At 58.5% G+C, this 15,018-nt stretch overlaps 1 protein-coding gene across 7 annotated transcripts; it reads right to left on the bottom strand.

The window, feature by feature from the left end:
• Positions 1-17: 17 nt before the first annotated feature.
• PLIN4 (perilipin 4) lies at positions 18-13,043 on the bottom strand. Of its 7 annotated transcripts, none has more exons than XM_052643071.1 (9): positions 12,935-13,043; positions 12,743-12,807; positions 12,082-12,229; positions 11,171-11,232; positions 5,722-8,778; positions 5,199-5,388; positions 4,899-5,086; positions 2,560-2,628; positions 18-2,481 (listed from the first exon to the last, which is right to left on the bottom strand). In XM_052643071.1, the coding sequence occupies exons 2-9, from the start codon at positions 12,788-12,790 to the stop codon at positions 2,149-2,151; spliced, it is 4,095 nt and encodes a 1,364-aa protein (XP_052499031.1). In that variant the 5' UTR covers positions 12,791-12,807; positions 12,935-13,043; the 3' UTR covers positions 18-2,148. The 7 variants fall into 7 exon arrangements, with proteins under 7 accessions (XP_052499031.1, XP_052499028.1, XP_052499030.1 ...); XM_052643068.1 differs by having other exon boundaries at positions 5,199-7,459; positions 7,559-8,778; XM_052643070.1 differs by having other exon boundaries at positions 5,199-7,360; positions 7,559-8,778.
• Between the last annotated feature and the right edge of the window lie 1,975 nt (positions 13,044-15,018).

Genomic DNA, 15,018 nt, shown 5'->3' with positions numbered 1-15,018 from the left:
GACCAGGGAAGGGTGTGTGTGTGTGTGTGTGTGTGTGTCTAGACCAGGGAAGGGTGTGTGTGTGTGTGTGTGTGTCTAGACCAGGGAAGGGTGTGTGTGTGTGTGTGTGTGTGTGTGTGTGTGTGTGTGTGTGCGTGCGTGTCTCTAGACCAGGGAAGGGGGTGTGTGTGTGTGTCTCTAGACCAGGGAAGGGTGTGTGTGTGTGTGTGTCTAGACCAGGGAAGGGTGTGTGTGTGTGTGTGTCTGTGTGTCTGTGTGTGTCTAGACCAGGGAAGGGTGTGTGTGTGTGTCTAGACCAGGGAAGGGTGTGTGTGTGTGTGTGTGTGTGTGTGTGTGTGTGTGTGTGTGTGTGCGTGTGCGTGTGCGCGTGTGTGCGTGCGCGTGCGTGCGTGTCTCTAGACCAGGGAAGGGGGTGTGTGTGTGTGTCTCTAGACCAGGGAAGGGTGTGTGTGTCTGTGTGTCTGTGTGTGTCTAGACCAGGGAAGGGGGTGTGTGTGTGTGGGTGTGTGTGTGGGTGTGTGTCTCTAGACCAGGATAGTGGTTGGTCTGTGTGTGTGGTGTGTCTGTGTATGTGTGGCCCACCCAAGCACCTACACAGGGCAGTTGTCTATAAACAGTCGCCTCTGTTGTGTGTCCTGCTGGTGGCCTAGCCTCTCTGTCCTGGTGGGTTAGCGCCCAGGGCATGGCTCTGCTCTCTGGGCCTGGCACCCCCACTGTGGTTTGACTGGACTTGAGACTGTTGCTGAACTCAGATTCTGTGAACCACCATTTCCAGCGTCACCCCCTCTGATGGCCATATGGGATGGGCAAAAAGGCAAGAAAGGCTTGGGGAAGGTCCAAGACTGGTCCCAGTGTCCTGCCTCAGCCAGCTCCCCAAGACGTGGTGATCCTCTGGGGACAGCTGGCGCATTCGTTCAGGGCTCAGAGCACTCGATCACTTCTGAGAAGAGGGGCCATCTCGAGCCCTCTGTCAGGGAGGTGGCCAGCTGGGGGGACGCAGGTGTGATGGGCTCTGCAAAGTGGGCGCTTGACGAGGCTTAGGCTACTGGCAGTCAGCAGCTCTCCCAGCATCTCCTGGGCCCCGGGGAGCAGGATCGGGGGGACTGGACCTCCATGGCCCCACCTTCCCGTGTGCAGCCCACCTCCTAGGGTGCCTTGAGGACTCAAGGAAAGCATGGCTGGAAAGGAAGCCTGTCCAGTGGCTGCCAACCCAGCCCCTGGCCTCCAGCCTGGAGCATGTGACCAGGACCTGAACACACGTCAAACATGTTTTTGTTCTGTGGGTGGGGGGTTGGCCACACCACGTAGCTTGTGGGGTCTTAGTTCCCTGTCCAGGGGTCGAACCCATACCATCAGCAGTGAAAGCCTGGAGACCTAAACTGTGGGACCTTAAGGGAAGTCCCTCGAGCACCTTCTGTCATGTGCTCCCTGGGGTCCCTCCCTTTGTTCCTTCATCGGCAGCTTCTGGGCCCAGGGCCTCAGACCATCAGCTCTGGACCCCTGTGATCAGCCGTGACCCAGGGTGCTGTTGGCGGGTGGGCTGCATCAGGAGGGGACATGGACTCTCTCCCCCCCCACCACCTGCACCGTCTGGCCCTCAGTTGCAGCAGTTGCTTCAGCTTTGCCTTCACAAAGCCCCTTGACCTCCCCCGAAGGTCAGCGGAGCCGGCAGGGTCAGCAGAGGCAGTGGGAGCCCACCTGCCCCGGGCCAACGGCATTCTGGTATATTTGGGGGTGTGCGCTGTTAGCTGCTGGACGTGTGCTTTCAGAACAAGGACGGAGCTGCTTGGAACCAAGGACGGAGGAGCAGGGCTGCCTGCTAACTGGTGGCTAGAGGACTCCGGCTGGGGTGGAAGGCCCCCAGAGTTTATAAAAGATAAAATGGGCCTGGTCGGGGTGCAGAGTGGAGAACTTTCTGGGCAGGCACCATACCCTTTCTTGAGCGCTTGCTTGAGATCTTGAGGCTAACGCCCACCACCAGGGGTCTTAGCTGCCTGGGATTCCTCAGCCATAAGGACCAGCCGAGCTCGTGCTCAGGGAGGCAGGTGGGCAGTACAGACAGGCCTGGCGCCAGGTGCATGGTGTGGTGGAACTCCAGGACCCAGAGCTCTGGGGGCTTGGAGCTGGTTCTGGGCAGGGGCGGGGCTCCTACAGCAGCTGCCCGTCAGTGGGCAGGGTGAAGGGCCCTGCCAGCCAGCCAAGCGGGGGGCCTTGCTGCACGCTCCGCAGCACCTGCTCCAGGCCCCGCCACGCCTGGCCCACACCCTGGCGCCTCTCAGCCAGCCGCGTGACCGGCAGCTCTGCCACTGTGGTGGCCGAGGAGACCATGCCATAGAGCTCACAGATGCTGTGCCGCGCCTGCTGGAGCTGCCACTGAAGCTCCGTGGGGAGGCCCTGGAGGCCGGAGGCCAGGCGGCTGTAGGCCACATGGAGCTGCTGGACGAGGTCGCAGGCCCTGGACAGAGCCCCAGTGGCCAGCACCTGTGCACAGAAGGAGTGAGGTGAGTGGAGCTGGAGGCAAGGGGCGGGCCCGCCAGCCCCTCACTGATAGGCACTCACCTCCCCAGCAGCGGCTTCCTCTGCTTGGCTGCTCACATCCCTGACTGGAGCCTGCTGGGCCTCCTCGATCTAGGAAAACAAGAGCCCAGCACAAACGTGATGGCTTCTCAGCGGCGACCCCCTCTGACACACTCAGGGTGCCCTTTCCCGGCCCAGCATCTCATGTCCACCTTTCCCGTGGCGTGGGGGAACGCTTTGGAGCCAGAGGGTGGTGCGTCAAGAGGCAATAATCCTGGTGCCTTGTGAGGTTATCAGGCGCTCAGAGAGCAGGATGGCAGCGGCACCGTCACCCCAGCTCAGCGGCACCCCCTGACCACCCCCAACACCTCCCAGAGGCCTTGGAACCAAGCTTCTCACCATGGCTGCCTGGCCGGCTCCAGGCGCCTGTGACCTCCCCTCCTGCTAACCTCCCATGGTGCTCTGTTCCGGCCACACTGGCCCTTGTCCCTGAGCATGTCCAGCGTGCTGCTGCCCCAGGGCCTTTGCACATGCCACCCACTCAGCCTGGAATGTGTTTCCTCTGGCCCAGGTCCTCTGCATCAGATCTCTGTTTCCCTCCTCAGAGGCTATCACTGTCCAGTTAGGAAATTTCTGTGTTCATTTCCCCACTTGGTCTGGAGCTCTGTCATGACTGTTTCCTCCTTGTATTTTGGGTCCTTGGTACATAGGAACCCCCCCATCCCCATTGACTAATCTTTCTTGTCATCCTGAGACGTCAGCAAGTGGACCAAATATGCACTTCAACTTTCCCTCCCCCTTCCAGCCCTCACCCCAGCAGTTGACTCCATTAGGGGGCTCCTGCTCATCTGCAGGTTACCCTGTCAAAGACTAGGCCATAATGTCCATCACCCACCTACCCAGAGCAATTCCAAGTGTCTCCTGCTGAAAGTCTCCAAGGCCTTAAACGGTCTTGGCTCTCTCACTTCCTGTGTCTAACCTGGATGCACTGCTCTGAAAATACATCTAGAACCCAGCTCCTCAAACCTCTCTCATCTCTCATCTCCATTCCTGGACCCCTGTGGCCAGTCCTCCCCACAGGAGCCAGAGCGATCCACCTCAATAAAGCCTCTGTTGGATCAGGCCATCTTCACTTTGCAGTCCTGGGCATTGTGGGGTATGGAGCAGCCTCCCTTGCCTCCACCCACTCAATGCCAAGAGTCCTGCCGAGTGACCGCCACTGACGTTCCCAGGCTTGGTCCAGTGTTCCCTGGGGACGAGACTGCCCCGTTGAGACCCTCTGGGCTGGAGCAGTGGTCCTTAGATGTGGTTTACCAGACCCCTGGGTGCCGATTGAAAACAGGCGCCTCTTAGGGATCCTGACTCAAACAGCTGGGCTGGGTTCCTTGCTACCTGAGTAGGTGGGGCTGCTCAACATTTAAGACCCATGAGCTTGGGAACCTGGAGGTCCTCAGAGCTGGGGCTCCATCACCGTCTGCATCAACCATGGACTGGATGCCACTTAACTTCTACCACAGCAGGTCAGCCCCACCGCCCATGAGGAGTTGGCGTGAGTGTTGGCAGTGATGGGGAGAAAGCCTGGGCTGGGGAGTGAGTGGAGCCGGTGAGGGAGCACGACCCTGCTGGCTGGTGCCTGTCTCCACAAGGGCATTCATGTCACCTTCAAGGAACTTCACTGGTGGTCCAGTGGTTAAGAATCTGCCTGCCAATGCAGGGGACACAGGTTCAATCCCTGACCCTGGAAGATGCCACACGCCTTGGAGCAACTAAGCCTGTGCACTACAACTAATGAGACCAGGCTCTGGAGCCCGCAGGCCGCAACTACTGAGCCCACACGCTGCAACTGAGCCTGCGCTCTGCAACGAGAGAAGCCGCCACAGTGAGGAGCCTGAACACCACAACTAGAGAAAGGCTGCTGGCAGCAACAATGCCAAATTTAAAACGAAGTCACCCTTGATTGGGCCCCCTTTCTTGCATCACTGAACTCCACCCAGATTGCATGGGCCTTCTACCCTGTCCCTCCCTGCCTTCACTTTACCCTCCCTACCCCAGGCACCCTTCTGCTCCTCAGAATACACCTAGCTTGTTCTCAGGCCACTGTCTGTCCTTGTCATCCCAACTTTGCACAGGATGTGACCCAAACGGACATGCCCCAGCCCTGCTGTGCATTTCTGCATGCCTGTCATGTCTCCTCTGCAGCCTCGTTGGCTGCAAGTGTTGGGTCACATGCCCATCTCCCCCACCCCTCCCGAGAGGCAAGCTCCTTGAGAGTAGGCCCATGACCAAGTGGGTGATGGGCACGTACTGGGTGCTCAGTCCGTGTCCGTCCACTCCCCAGCCCGAAGCTGAGGAACATGCCTGGGAAGAGGCAAGGCACTTACCTCCCTGAAGACATCCTCAAGCTGGGCCAGCGCATCCCGTGCCTGGAACTCGCTGTGCTGCAGGTGGCTGAGGGCATGCTCGAAAGCCCGCTGGCGGAAACCGGGGGCCACGTCACCCAGACGCACGAAGTAGCTGCCTTGGTCGGCCGTGATCTCCCTCCGCCTGGGCTGGGTAGCAGCCAGCTGAGCTGAAAGGGAAGACGGGGTTGCTCAGTCCTCACGAGAGGCCCCTCGGGTATCAGGGGCCTGGGGGTGTACAGACAATGGTGGCCCTGGGAGCTGGGACCGGGCTGTCCTTACCTTGTTCCTCGGCGCTCATGGGCTGGAAGATCTCTCCCAGCTCCTCCAGCTCGTCCCTGAGTGCTCCAAAGCCCTGGGCTCCTTCCTGGCCATGAGCGGTGGCCCCGGGAGCAGCATCCACCTTGCCCAGGGTGGCCTCTTGGCTGAACATGGCCTCAGTTGACAGAGGTCCATGGTCGCTGTGCTGAGCCTGAGTGGGGCTTGGGATGGTTTGTTCTTCATCTGGGGCCCTGGAACTGGCAAGTCCAACTGAGGTGGCAGCCCTGGAATCAGGTAACAGGTATGGGGTGATCCCCACCCCAGTGTGCATACCTTCTTGGGCCACATGCCCTACGCTGCTGAGCCCAGAGGACATGGCACCTTTGGTGCCAGTCAAGATGGTCATGGTAGTGTCCATGCCAGTCTGGATGGCCTCCTTGCCCACATCCATTGCTCCAGTGATTGAAGTAGACAGAACATCTTTGGTGCCAGTCAAGATGGACTTGGTGGTGTCCACGCCAATCTGGACTGCCTCCTTGGCCACATCCATTGCTCCAGTGATTGAAGTAGACAGAACATCTTTGGTGCCAGTCAAGACGGACTTGGTGGTGTCCATGCCAACCTGAACAGCCCCTTTGGCCACACCCATTGCCCCAGTTATTGAAGTAGACAGAACATCCTTGGTGCCAGTCAAGACGGACTTGGTGGTGTCCATGCCAACCTGAACAGCCCCCTTGGCCACTCCCATTGCCCCAGTAATTGAAGTAGACAGAACATCTTTGGTGCCAGTCAGGACAGTCTTGGTGGTGTCCATGCCAGTCTGGACAGCCCCCTTGGCCACACCCATGGCCCCAGTGAGCCCAGTGGACACGGTGTCTTTGGTGCCAGTCAGGACAGTCTTGGTGGTGTCCATGCCAGTCTGGACAGCCCCCTTGGCCACACCCATGGCCCCAGTGAGCCCAGTGGACACAGTGTCTTTGGTGCCAGTCAGGACAGTCTTGGTGGTGTCCATGCCAGTCTGGACTGTGCCCTTGGCCATGTTCACTGCAGCAGTGAGCCCAGTGGACACGGTGTCTTTGGTGCCAGTCAAGACAGTCTTGGTGGTGTCCATGCCAGTCTGGACAGCCCCCTTGGCCACACCCATGGCCCCAGTGAGCCCAGTGGACACGGTGTCTTTGGTGCCAGTCAGGACAGTCTTGGTGGTGTCCATGCCAGTCTGGACAACCCCCTTGGCCACACCCATGGCCCCAGTGAGCCCAGTGGACACAGTGTCTTTGGTGCCAGTCAGGACGGTCTTGGTGGTGTCCATGCCAGTCTGGACAGCCCCCTTGGCCACACCCATGGCCCCAGTGAGCCCAGTGGACACGGTGTCTTTGGTGCCAGTCAAGACAGTCTTGGTGGTGTCCATGCCAGTCTGGACTGTGCCCTTGGCCATGTTCACTGCAGCAGTGAGCCCAGTGGACACAGTGTCTTTGGTGCCAGTCAAGACAGTCTTGGTGGTGTCCATGCCAGTCTGGACAGCCCCCTTGGCCACACCCATGGCCCCAGTGAGCCCAGTGGACACGGTGTCTTTGGTGCCAGTCAGGACAGTCTTGGTGGTGTCCATGCCAGTCTGGACAACCCCCTTGGCCACACCCATGGCCCCAGTGAGCCCAGTGGACACAGTGTCTTTGGTGCCAGTCAGGACAGTCTTGGTGGTGTCCATGCCAGTCTGGACTGTGCCCTTGGCCATGTTCACTGCAGTAGTGAGCCCAGTGGACACGGTGTCTTTGGTGCCAGTCAAGACAGTCTTGGTGGTGTCCATGCCAGTCTGGACAGCCCCCTTGGCCACACCCATGGCCCCAGTGAGCCCAGTGGACACAGTGTCTTTGGTGCCAGTCAGGACGGTCTTGGTGGTGTCCATGCCAGTCTGGACAACCCCCTTGGCCACACCCATGGCCCCAGTGAGCCCAGTGGACACGGTGTCTTTGGTGCCAGTCAGGACGGTCTTGGTGGTGTCCATGCCAGTCTGGACAACCCCTTTGGCCACACCCACGGCCCCAGTGAGCCCAGTGGACACGGTGTCTTTGGTGCCAGTCAGGACGGTCTTGGTGGTGTCCATGCCAGTCTGGACAACCCCCTTGGCCACACCCATGGCCCCAGTGAGCCCAGTGGACACGGTGTCTTTGGTGCCAGTCAGGACAGTCTTGGTGGTGTCCATGCCAGTCTGTACTGTGCCCTTGGCCATGTTCACTGCAGCAGTGAGCCCAGTGGACACGGTGTCTTTGGTGCCAGTCAGGACAGTCTTGGTGGTGTCCATGCCAGTCTGGACAGCCCCCTTGGCCACACCCATGGCCCCAGTGAGCCCAGTGGACACGGTGTCTTTGGTGCCAGTCAGAAAGGTCTTGGTGGTGTCCATGCCAGTCTGGACAACCCCCTTGGCCACACCCATGGCCCCAGTGAGCCCAGTGGACACGGTGTCTTTGGTGCCAGTCAGGACAGTCTTGGTGGTGTCCATGCCAGTCTGGACTGTGCCCTTGGCCATGTTCACTGCAGCAGTGAGCCCAGTGGACACGGTGTCTTTGGTGCCAGTCAGGACAGTCTTGGTGGTGTCCATGCCAGTCTGGACAGCCCCCTTGGCCACACCCATGGCCCCAGTGAGCCCAGTGGACACAGTGTCTTTGGTGCCAGTCAGGACGGTCTTGGTGGTGTCCATGCCAGTCTGGACAGCCCCCTTGGCCACACCCATGGCCCCAGTGAGCCCAGTGGACACGGTGTCTTTGGTGCCAGTCAAGACAGTCTTGGTGGTGTCCATGCCAGTCTGGACAGCCCCCTTGGCCACACCCATGGCCCCAGTGAGCCCAGTGGACACGGTGTCTTTGGTGCCAGTCAGGACAGTCTTGGTGGTGTCCATGCCAGTCTGGACAGCCCCCTTGGCCACACCCATGGCCCCAGTGAGCCCAGTGGACACGGTGTCTTTGGTGCCAGTCAGGACAGTCTTGGTGGTGTCCATGCCAGTCTGGACTGTGCCCTTGGCCATGTTCACTGCAGCAGTGAGCCCAGTGGACACGGTGTCTTTGGTGCCAGTCAAGACAGTCTTGGTGGTGTCCATGCCAGTCTGGACAGCCCCCTTGGCCACACCCATGGCCCCAGTGAGCCCAGTGGACACGGTGTCTTTGGTGCCAGTCAGGACGGTCTTGGTGGTGTCCATGCCAGTCTGGACAACCCCCTTGGCCACACCCATGGCCCCCGTGAGCCCAGTGGACACGGTGTCTTTGGTGCCAGTCAGGACGGTCTTGGTGGTGCCCATGCCAGTCTGGACTGTGCCCTTGGCCATGTTCACTGCTCCAGTGAGCCCAGTGGACACTACATCTTTGGTGCCTGTTACTACTGTCTTGGCAGTGTCTATACCAGTCTGTAGGGCCCCTTTGGCCACATCCACTGCCCCAGTTGCCCCACTGGCCACAGCATCCTTGGTGACTGTCAGCGTGGATTGGGTCATCCCTAGGCCTCCCTGGACCACACCTTTAGCCGTGTCCATGATACTAGCCATCCCTGTGGAGACAGCATCCTTGGTCCTGGCCATCTGGGAGGACACCAGGTCCTTTGCCCCGGAGATCGTCTGATGAGGCAAGAGACTTGTGATGAAGCAGAGAGTTGAAGGTCACCTCTCCCCCCCACCCCAGATCTCCTCCTCCCCCCAGTTCTTGATATGCCCTGGGGGGTGGGACCTGCTCCCTGGAGACCCGGCCAGCTCACCTCTCACCCTGACATAGCACCTACCCTGGCTCCCAGGACACAGTCCATCAGGCTCCATCGCAGGGCCACGTGGTGCCCAGATGTGGTAGACCCTGACTGTTGACAGCTACGCCCCAGCACCCTCTGTGCCCAGTATCCCTTAGCCTGGGCTCAGCAAGTCTTAGAATTACATGTTTTGTTCATCTTGCCTAATCTCGGTTTACATCAAATTTTGAGCCTGGTGTCTCCATCACAGGGAGAAATTTGAGGTGACCAAATGCTTGTTAACATGAATATATTCAAGTAAAAGAAAGGGATCCACTTTTAGAAAAGTGATAACTAGGGATTTCCCTCGTGGTCCAGTGGCTAAGACTCAGCACTCCCAATGCAGATGGCCCAGGTTGGACCCTTGATCAGGGAACTAGATCCCCCATGCTACAACAAAGATCAAAGATCCCTTGTGCAGCAACTAAGACCTGGTGCAGCCAAATAAATATTATTTTTTAAAGTAATAACCAGAAAAGTACAGGGCCAAGTATTGGATCTGAGCCATAGGAACCGAGTTGATAACTTGGTATGTTATTTTTTTAAATTTATTTGTTTTTGGCTGCACTGGGTCTTTGTTGCTGAGTGGGTTTTTCTCTAGTTGTGGCAAGTGGAGGCTACATTCTAGTTGTGGTGTGGGCTTCTCCTTGCGGTGGCTTCTCTTGTTGCGGAGCACAGGCAATGGAGCACAGGCTCTAGAGCACAGGCTCAGTGATTGTGGAGTACAGGCTCAGTTGCTCCAAGGCATGTGGGATTTTCCCAAATCAGGGATCGAACCCTAGTCTCCTGCATTGGCAGGGAAGATTCTTTGCCACTGAGCCACCAGGGAAACCCGGTAGCACAGGGCAGTTTCTGCTAGTTCTTCCAAACTGCTGAAGGGTTGTGATGGCCTCAAGATGGCTACCACTCAGCTTCAACCAGGAGTGTGCTGTTTCCAATTCAGGTTTTCCTAGACCTGAGTGATCCTGCCCCAGTGATCCTAACACTGGGCAGTGTCTCGGGACATCTGTGGTAGTCATGACTTCAGAGAGAGCATGCTCCTAGCATAGAGTGGGTGGGTGTCAGGAATGCTGCTAAACACCCCACAATGCCCAGGACAGCCCCCAACAGAGGATGATCTGACTCTGAATTGGCCATGATAGCAAAGTTGAGAAGCCCTGAAATAGTCTCACCACCTGCCCTTCTGCCCAACATCATCTCAAGTGGGTACTGTGCCCACAGAGACCTGGGTTCAAATCCCAGCTCTCTCCTATACTTGCTGTGTGACCTCTGGCAAGCCACACCCCCTGCTCTGAGCCTCATCTCGGAAATGGTGATTAAGACAGCACCTCCTTCAAAGACTGGTTAAAAAAAAAAGGAGTCAAGGTCCCTGACCAACTTTGCAGGTAGCAGACGCTCCATTAATGGAAGTGAAGAGGGATGGAGGGGGAGGAGTGAGAAAATGGGCAGAGGGGCCCTAAGCTGCCAGAGTCTGCTTTAATTTGGGCCAGAGGACAAACCAAGTAGTACTTTGCCCTCCGAGGAGCTCAGATGTGGCCAAGCTGAGGGCAGAGGGGAGTAAAAGAAGACTCTAGAGTGGGGTGTGTGCTGAGCGCAAGGGTTGGATTGGAGCTCTCCACCCTGCTGTGGCCCTCAGTGGTCTTACATCAGCCACTCTGCTTGCCCTGACCTTGGGGACAAGGTTACCTGGGCGGTTCCCATTCATCCAGGACCGAGGGTGGATGCAGCGTTGGCCATTGTTCAGCTTCTGACTGCCCAAGGTTCACATCCCAAGCTACCTTTTCTTCCTGTGTGACTTTTGACAAATGGCTTGGCTTCTCTGTGCTTCAGCTTTTATGTGGGGTACTATTGCTCCCTCCCTGTTGCAGTGGGGAGGGTTAACTATTAAACAGCACGTGTAAAGCACTTAGGCCAGAGCCTGACATGTGGTGAGTGCATTGCCCCTGTTTTGGTCATATTGTGCTAGGTACAGCACCAGGGTGGGAGTTGGCGGGGAGTGGGGCGTCTGTAGACCGGATGGTGCCAGGGAGTACTGCACCCATTTCTCAGATGCAGAAATAGAGGCTCCAAGGAGAAGACTGGCCTGTCACCCCACAGTGGTACACACAGGGGTGTCTGCTTTTTCCTTGGCCTGTGACAACCCTCCAGATGGCAAGAACCAAAACATCCAGGGAAGAGGTACCCCAGAGGGAGGCAAGGCCATCAGACCAGGCTCTGCTAGCCCCTCTCACCTTGTCTGAAGGCAGCAGCGTCTTCTCTAACCCCCTGGCCGTCTGCTTCGGGTCAGCGGGCGCTGGGGGGACAAGAGCCAGTGAGGCAACCCAGGGAGGGACACGGGCTAGCATCAGCCACCCTGGAGCCCATTGCACAATCAGCGGGCACAGCCTGAAAGGTCAGGAATGTCCCAGCTGCCCTGCCGGGGACAACAGAAGGTGACATCCATGACCATGGGCCTAGCTCAGTCACTGGTCTCACTGGGGGCTCCCTCAACCCCCAGGACTGGCTTCCTGGCACAGGGGTTCCCTAGAGTTCTCTCTGATGGGGTCCTGGGTGCTGAACGCCCATCAAGGAGGGGGGGCAGCCGCAGGGAAAGGAGTTGGGGCCCTGCCTTGCCACGCCTGACTACAGCTGGCAGCTGCCTGCCCAGCCTAGATATACAGAGCAGAAGTCAGCTGCTTGGGCCTCTGGGCCCAGAGCTGCCACCTCAGCCTGCACTCCCCTGCTCCAGCCCCTCTTCGGGCCGTGGGGCTAGGGCTGCCCCGAGCATTCTGGCTGAGCAACTGGAGGCTGTGTGACCCCAGGGAAGCTGCTGTCCCTCTCTGGAACCAGGATCAAAATCTCAGATAAGCTTAGACCCGTGGAACGTCCACAGTACATCAGAAATGGGGTGATGGAAGGCGGAGGGGGCATTGAGAATATGGGAGCACGGCTGTGTCTATGCCCCTATTCTGGCTGACTTATGCCCCCTCAGGTCACTCATACTGATGCCCTGAGTCCCCACTTGGCACTAAATGAGCATGCCAGCCTCACAGGGTCTATCAAGGCATCACAGGCACATAAGAAGCGCCCCCAAGTTCAGCAGAAGTCCCTTCTGGGGTTCACCTCCTGAGCCCCCGCCTCACCCACGGAGCTGTCCACTCACCCTGAGCCTGGGGCTGGGCGGCTTCCTCGGCTGGAGCGCCTGCAGGCTCGACAGCTGGCCGGGCCTCTCTTGCTGAGCTGTGGGCGTTGGCCACCAGGTTCCGGGCAGCACTGAAGCCAGGCAGGGACCCAAAGAAGCTGCCCAGGGTCTACATGGGGTGGGGTGTGTGTGAGCAGAGCCAGGTGTGGTTGGGTGGGGCAAGGGGCACATCAGACAGCCCTGGGTTCCCAGACCACCCCAGACCTTTGCTCCTGGGTGACCTCAGGAAAGTGTCCCAGCTACTCTGAGCCTCAGTTTCCTCACCTGAGCAATGGGCAGGTTCAGTCTATCTCCCAGGGACAGAGGAAATAATCCTTCGGGTCTCTAAAGACATTTTCCTTTCAGGGCTCACATCTCACAGATGGGGAAACTGAGGCTCAGAGAGAGGCCGATGCTGGCCCAGGGTCACATAGCAGGGGAAGAACAGAGGTTTGACTGCATCCTTCCACCCCTCACCCTCCAGCTGGGGACCAGATGGAAGACTGGCCTGGTGGCTCTCAGAGCCCTCCCAACCTACCTGGGAAGCCCCTTCAGACCCCAGGACTATGGAAGTCACTTCCCTAAGGTTCTGGGGGCTTCTCAGGGCCCAGCGGGGGTAGTTCCCTCCCACACCTGCCCTCACCTTGCCCTTGGGTTTGGGGGGATCCTGGCCTCCATCTCGAGCAGACATGGTAACCCTCTAGGCAGCTGGAAGGAGGTAGAGATGGGGGAGGGGCGTGAATGGGGGCTCCCGGGCCTCCTGCCCGACACCCATAACCCCGAGCAGTTCCCCAGCTCCTGCCCGGAGGCCGGCCTCACCCCTGGCATTGCTCACCTGGACCGTGTGGGGGTCCCTTGGAGTGACAGGCGGTGCAGCCGGCAGCTGGGCTCTCAGCTCCAGGCCTTATAGGGTCTGGGGTGGTGCAGGCCAGGCTGGCTGAGGCAGGCAGCCAGTGGGCTGGGGGAGGGCTCTGGGTGGTCACGTGACTGCCCGCCTGCCCAACCGGCCCAGCGTGGGCCCAGCGCCCAGTACCTTTCCCCCGCTCCCAGCGCCCGGCAGCCTCTGCCCACGGCGCTTGCCCCCACCAGGCTGAGTGATTCACGAGTTGTCCCATACCCTCGAGGCACAGCCTGCTTACCCTCTCGGCCTCTGGTGTCCACCTGGGTGATGGGTGTGTTCCAGTTGCTTTGTGGGGCCACCTTGTCCTGGCCAATTACCATCTGTGTGCTTCAGCTACCCCTCCAGACACCTCACCATGGCCCACAAGGTCTTGCTTCCTCCCTCTTTCCCCCTCCCTCATCACACTTCAACCGCACAGGCCTCCTCTCTTTTCCTCCAGATTGCTAGACCTGGTCCTGCTCCAGGACCTTTGCACCTGCTATTATTATTCCTTCTGCCTGGAGCATCTTCCCCAGACACCCCCATGGCTTCCTCCCTCACATCCATCAGGACTGTCTTTTGTTCCCTGCAACAGGATGGCACCCAGCACACAGTTGGCACTTATGAAATGTTTGGCTAAATGGGCCAACTCAGAGGTTGGTTGTGAGCATGAAATGAGGTCATGCATGTAACCTGTTGATCCCAGAGTCTGGTATGTAGCAGGTGTTCAACCGACATCAGCTTAGCATTGTCCAGGGAGAAAGAGAGGAGCAGGGTCTGTCTGGGGCAGGGAGGGGGTGTGTCACTCTCCAGAAAGGACTTCCCTTGAGAAAGGGCCTAAATACAGACCCAGACAGGTCACCAACTGAACTGAGGGGTACCCCAGGAGTGAGATCTGGGCTTGGTGGGCTTGGGTCAACCCAGGGTGGCTTCCTGAAAAAGCCATCCTGTGCCTGAGGCTGTAGAGCTGGGAAATGGCAGAGACAAGATTTGAACCTAGACCTGCAGGTTGTCCGTGAAGCAGGTGGATGGGTAGGCAAGCAGACAGCCAAGCCCCCTTTGAATGCCTGTGTCTGTCCCTGGGACAGGGATCCCAGCTGTGTGCTGGTGGGGGTGGGGGTACAGACCCAGTTGGTGGCTCTGGGCACTAAGCTGGGAGGAGGGAGGGTCTAGCAACTGGGCCTGCTGACCCCTGGGTTGTTTCCTTGGAGCCATCACTGTGTTTGCCAAACAGCTGGGGAGCAAAACAAGGGCATCTCCCAAACTCTCCCCAGCCAATGGCTCCCAAAGGTGGCAGGAAAGCGGGGGTGGGAAACCCAGGGTGAGCCCCTCCCCCTCCCCACAGGGCTGCTGCAGTGCAGCAAACAGGGAGCAACCCAGCAAAAATAACAAAAATGATCATAAACACTGGGTCACGTCCCGTCCCTCCTCTGCCCACAGCCCTCCTCCCCACCTCCCTGGGGGTAAAAACCCAAGTCTACCCCACCACCCACAAGACTCTGCACAACTCCTGCCCCATCCCCTCCCTGTCCTCCCCTCCTCCCTCTCTCTCCCCCTCCTCACTCTGCTCCACACAGGCCTCCTCACTGCTCCTCCGGGACACAAGGCACTGTCCTGCCCCAGGGCCTTTGCACAGGCATGAGCACTGCTGCCTTACTCCTATTTTCATACCCATTTCACAGAGGAGAAAACTGAGGTTCAGAGAGGCTCACTTGTTGATCCATCCATTTGTAGGCAAGGCGAAGACTCAGCCCAAGGGCCTTCACTACTGTGCTCTTCCCCCAGATTCCAAGACTTACCTCAGGCTCTTTCCCTCCCCTCAGTTCTAGTCAAACTGATGCCCCACAGCCAAGCCTCAGCCACACGCCCTTTCCATGTGTTATTCTGCTCATTCTCACTTAGCTTGGCCCTCCAGGAGCCCCCAGCCTCTCAGGGATAGAGAAGCCAAGGCTGCCTGTGGTTTATATCCAGATAGAAAGGACTTGGAGCTCCAAGAAGGTGGGCTATGGAGGGTTGGAGATATCCCACAGGAGTAGAGT

The sequence above is a fragment of the Budorcas taxicolor genome, chromosome 7 (genome assembly GCF_023091745.1).
Source record: "Budorcas taxicolor isolate Tak-1 chromosome 7, Takin1.1, whole genome shotgun sequence".
Taxonomy (NCBI): domain Eukaryota; kingdom Metazoa; phylum Chordata; class Mammalia; order Artiodactyla; family Bovidae; genus Budorcas; species Budorcas taxicolor.
Note: the sequence above shows the minus strand (reverse complement) of the source record. Positions and strands in the feature narration are given on the sequence as shown.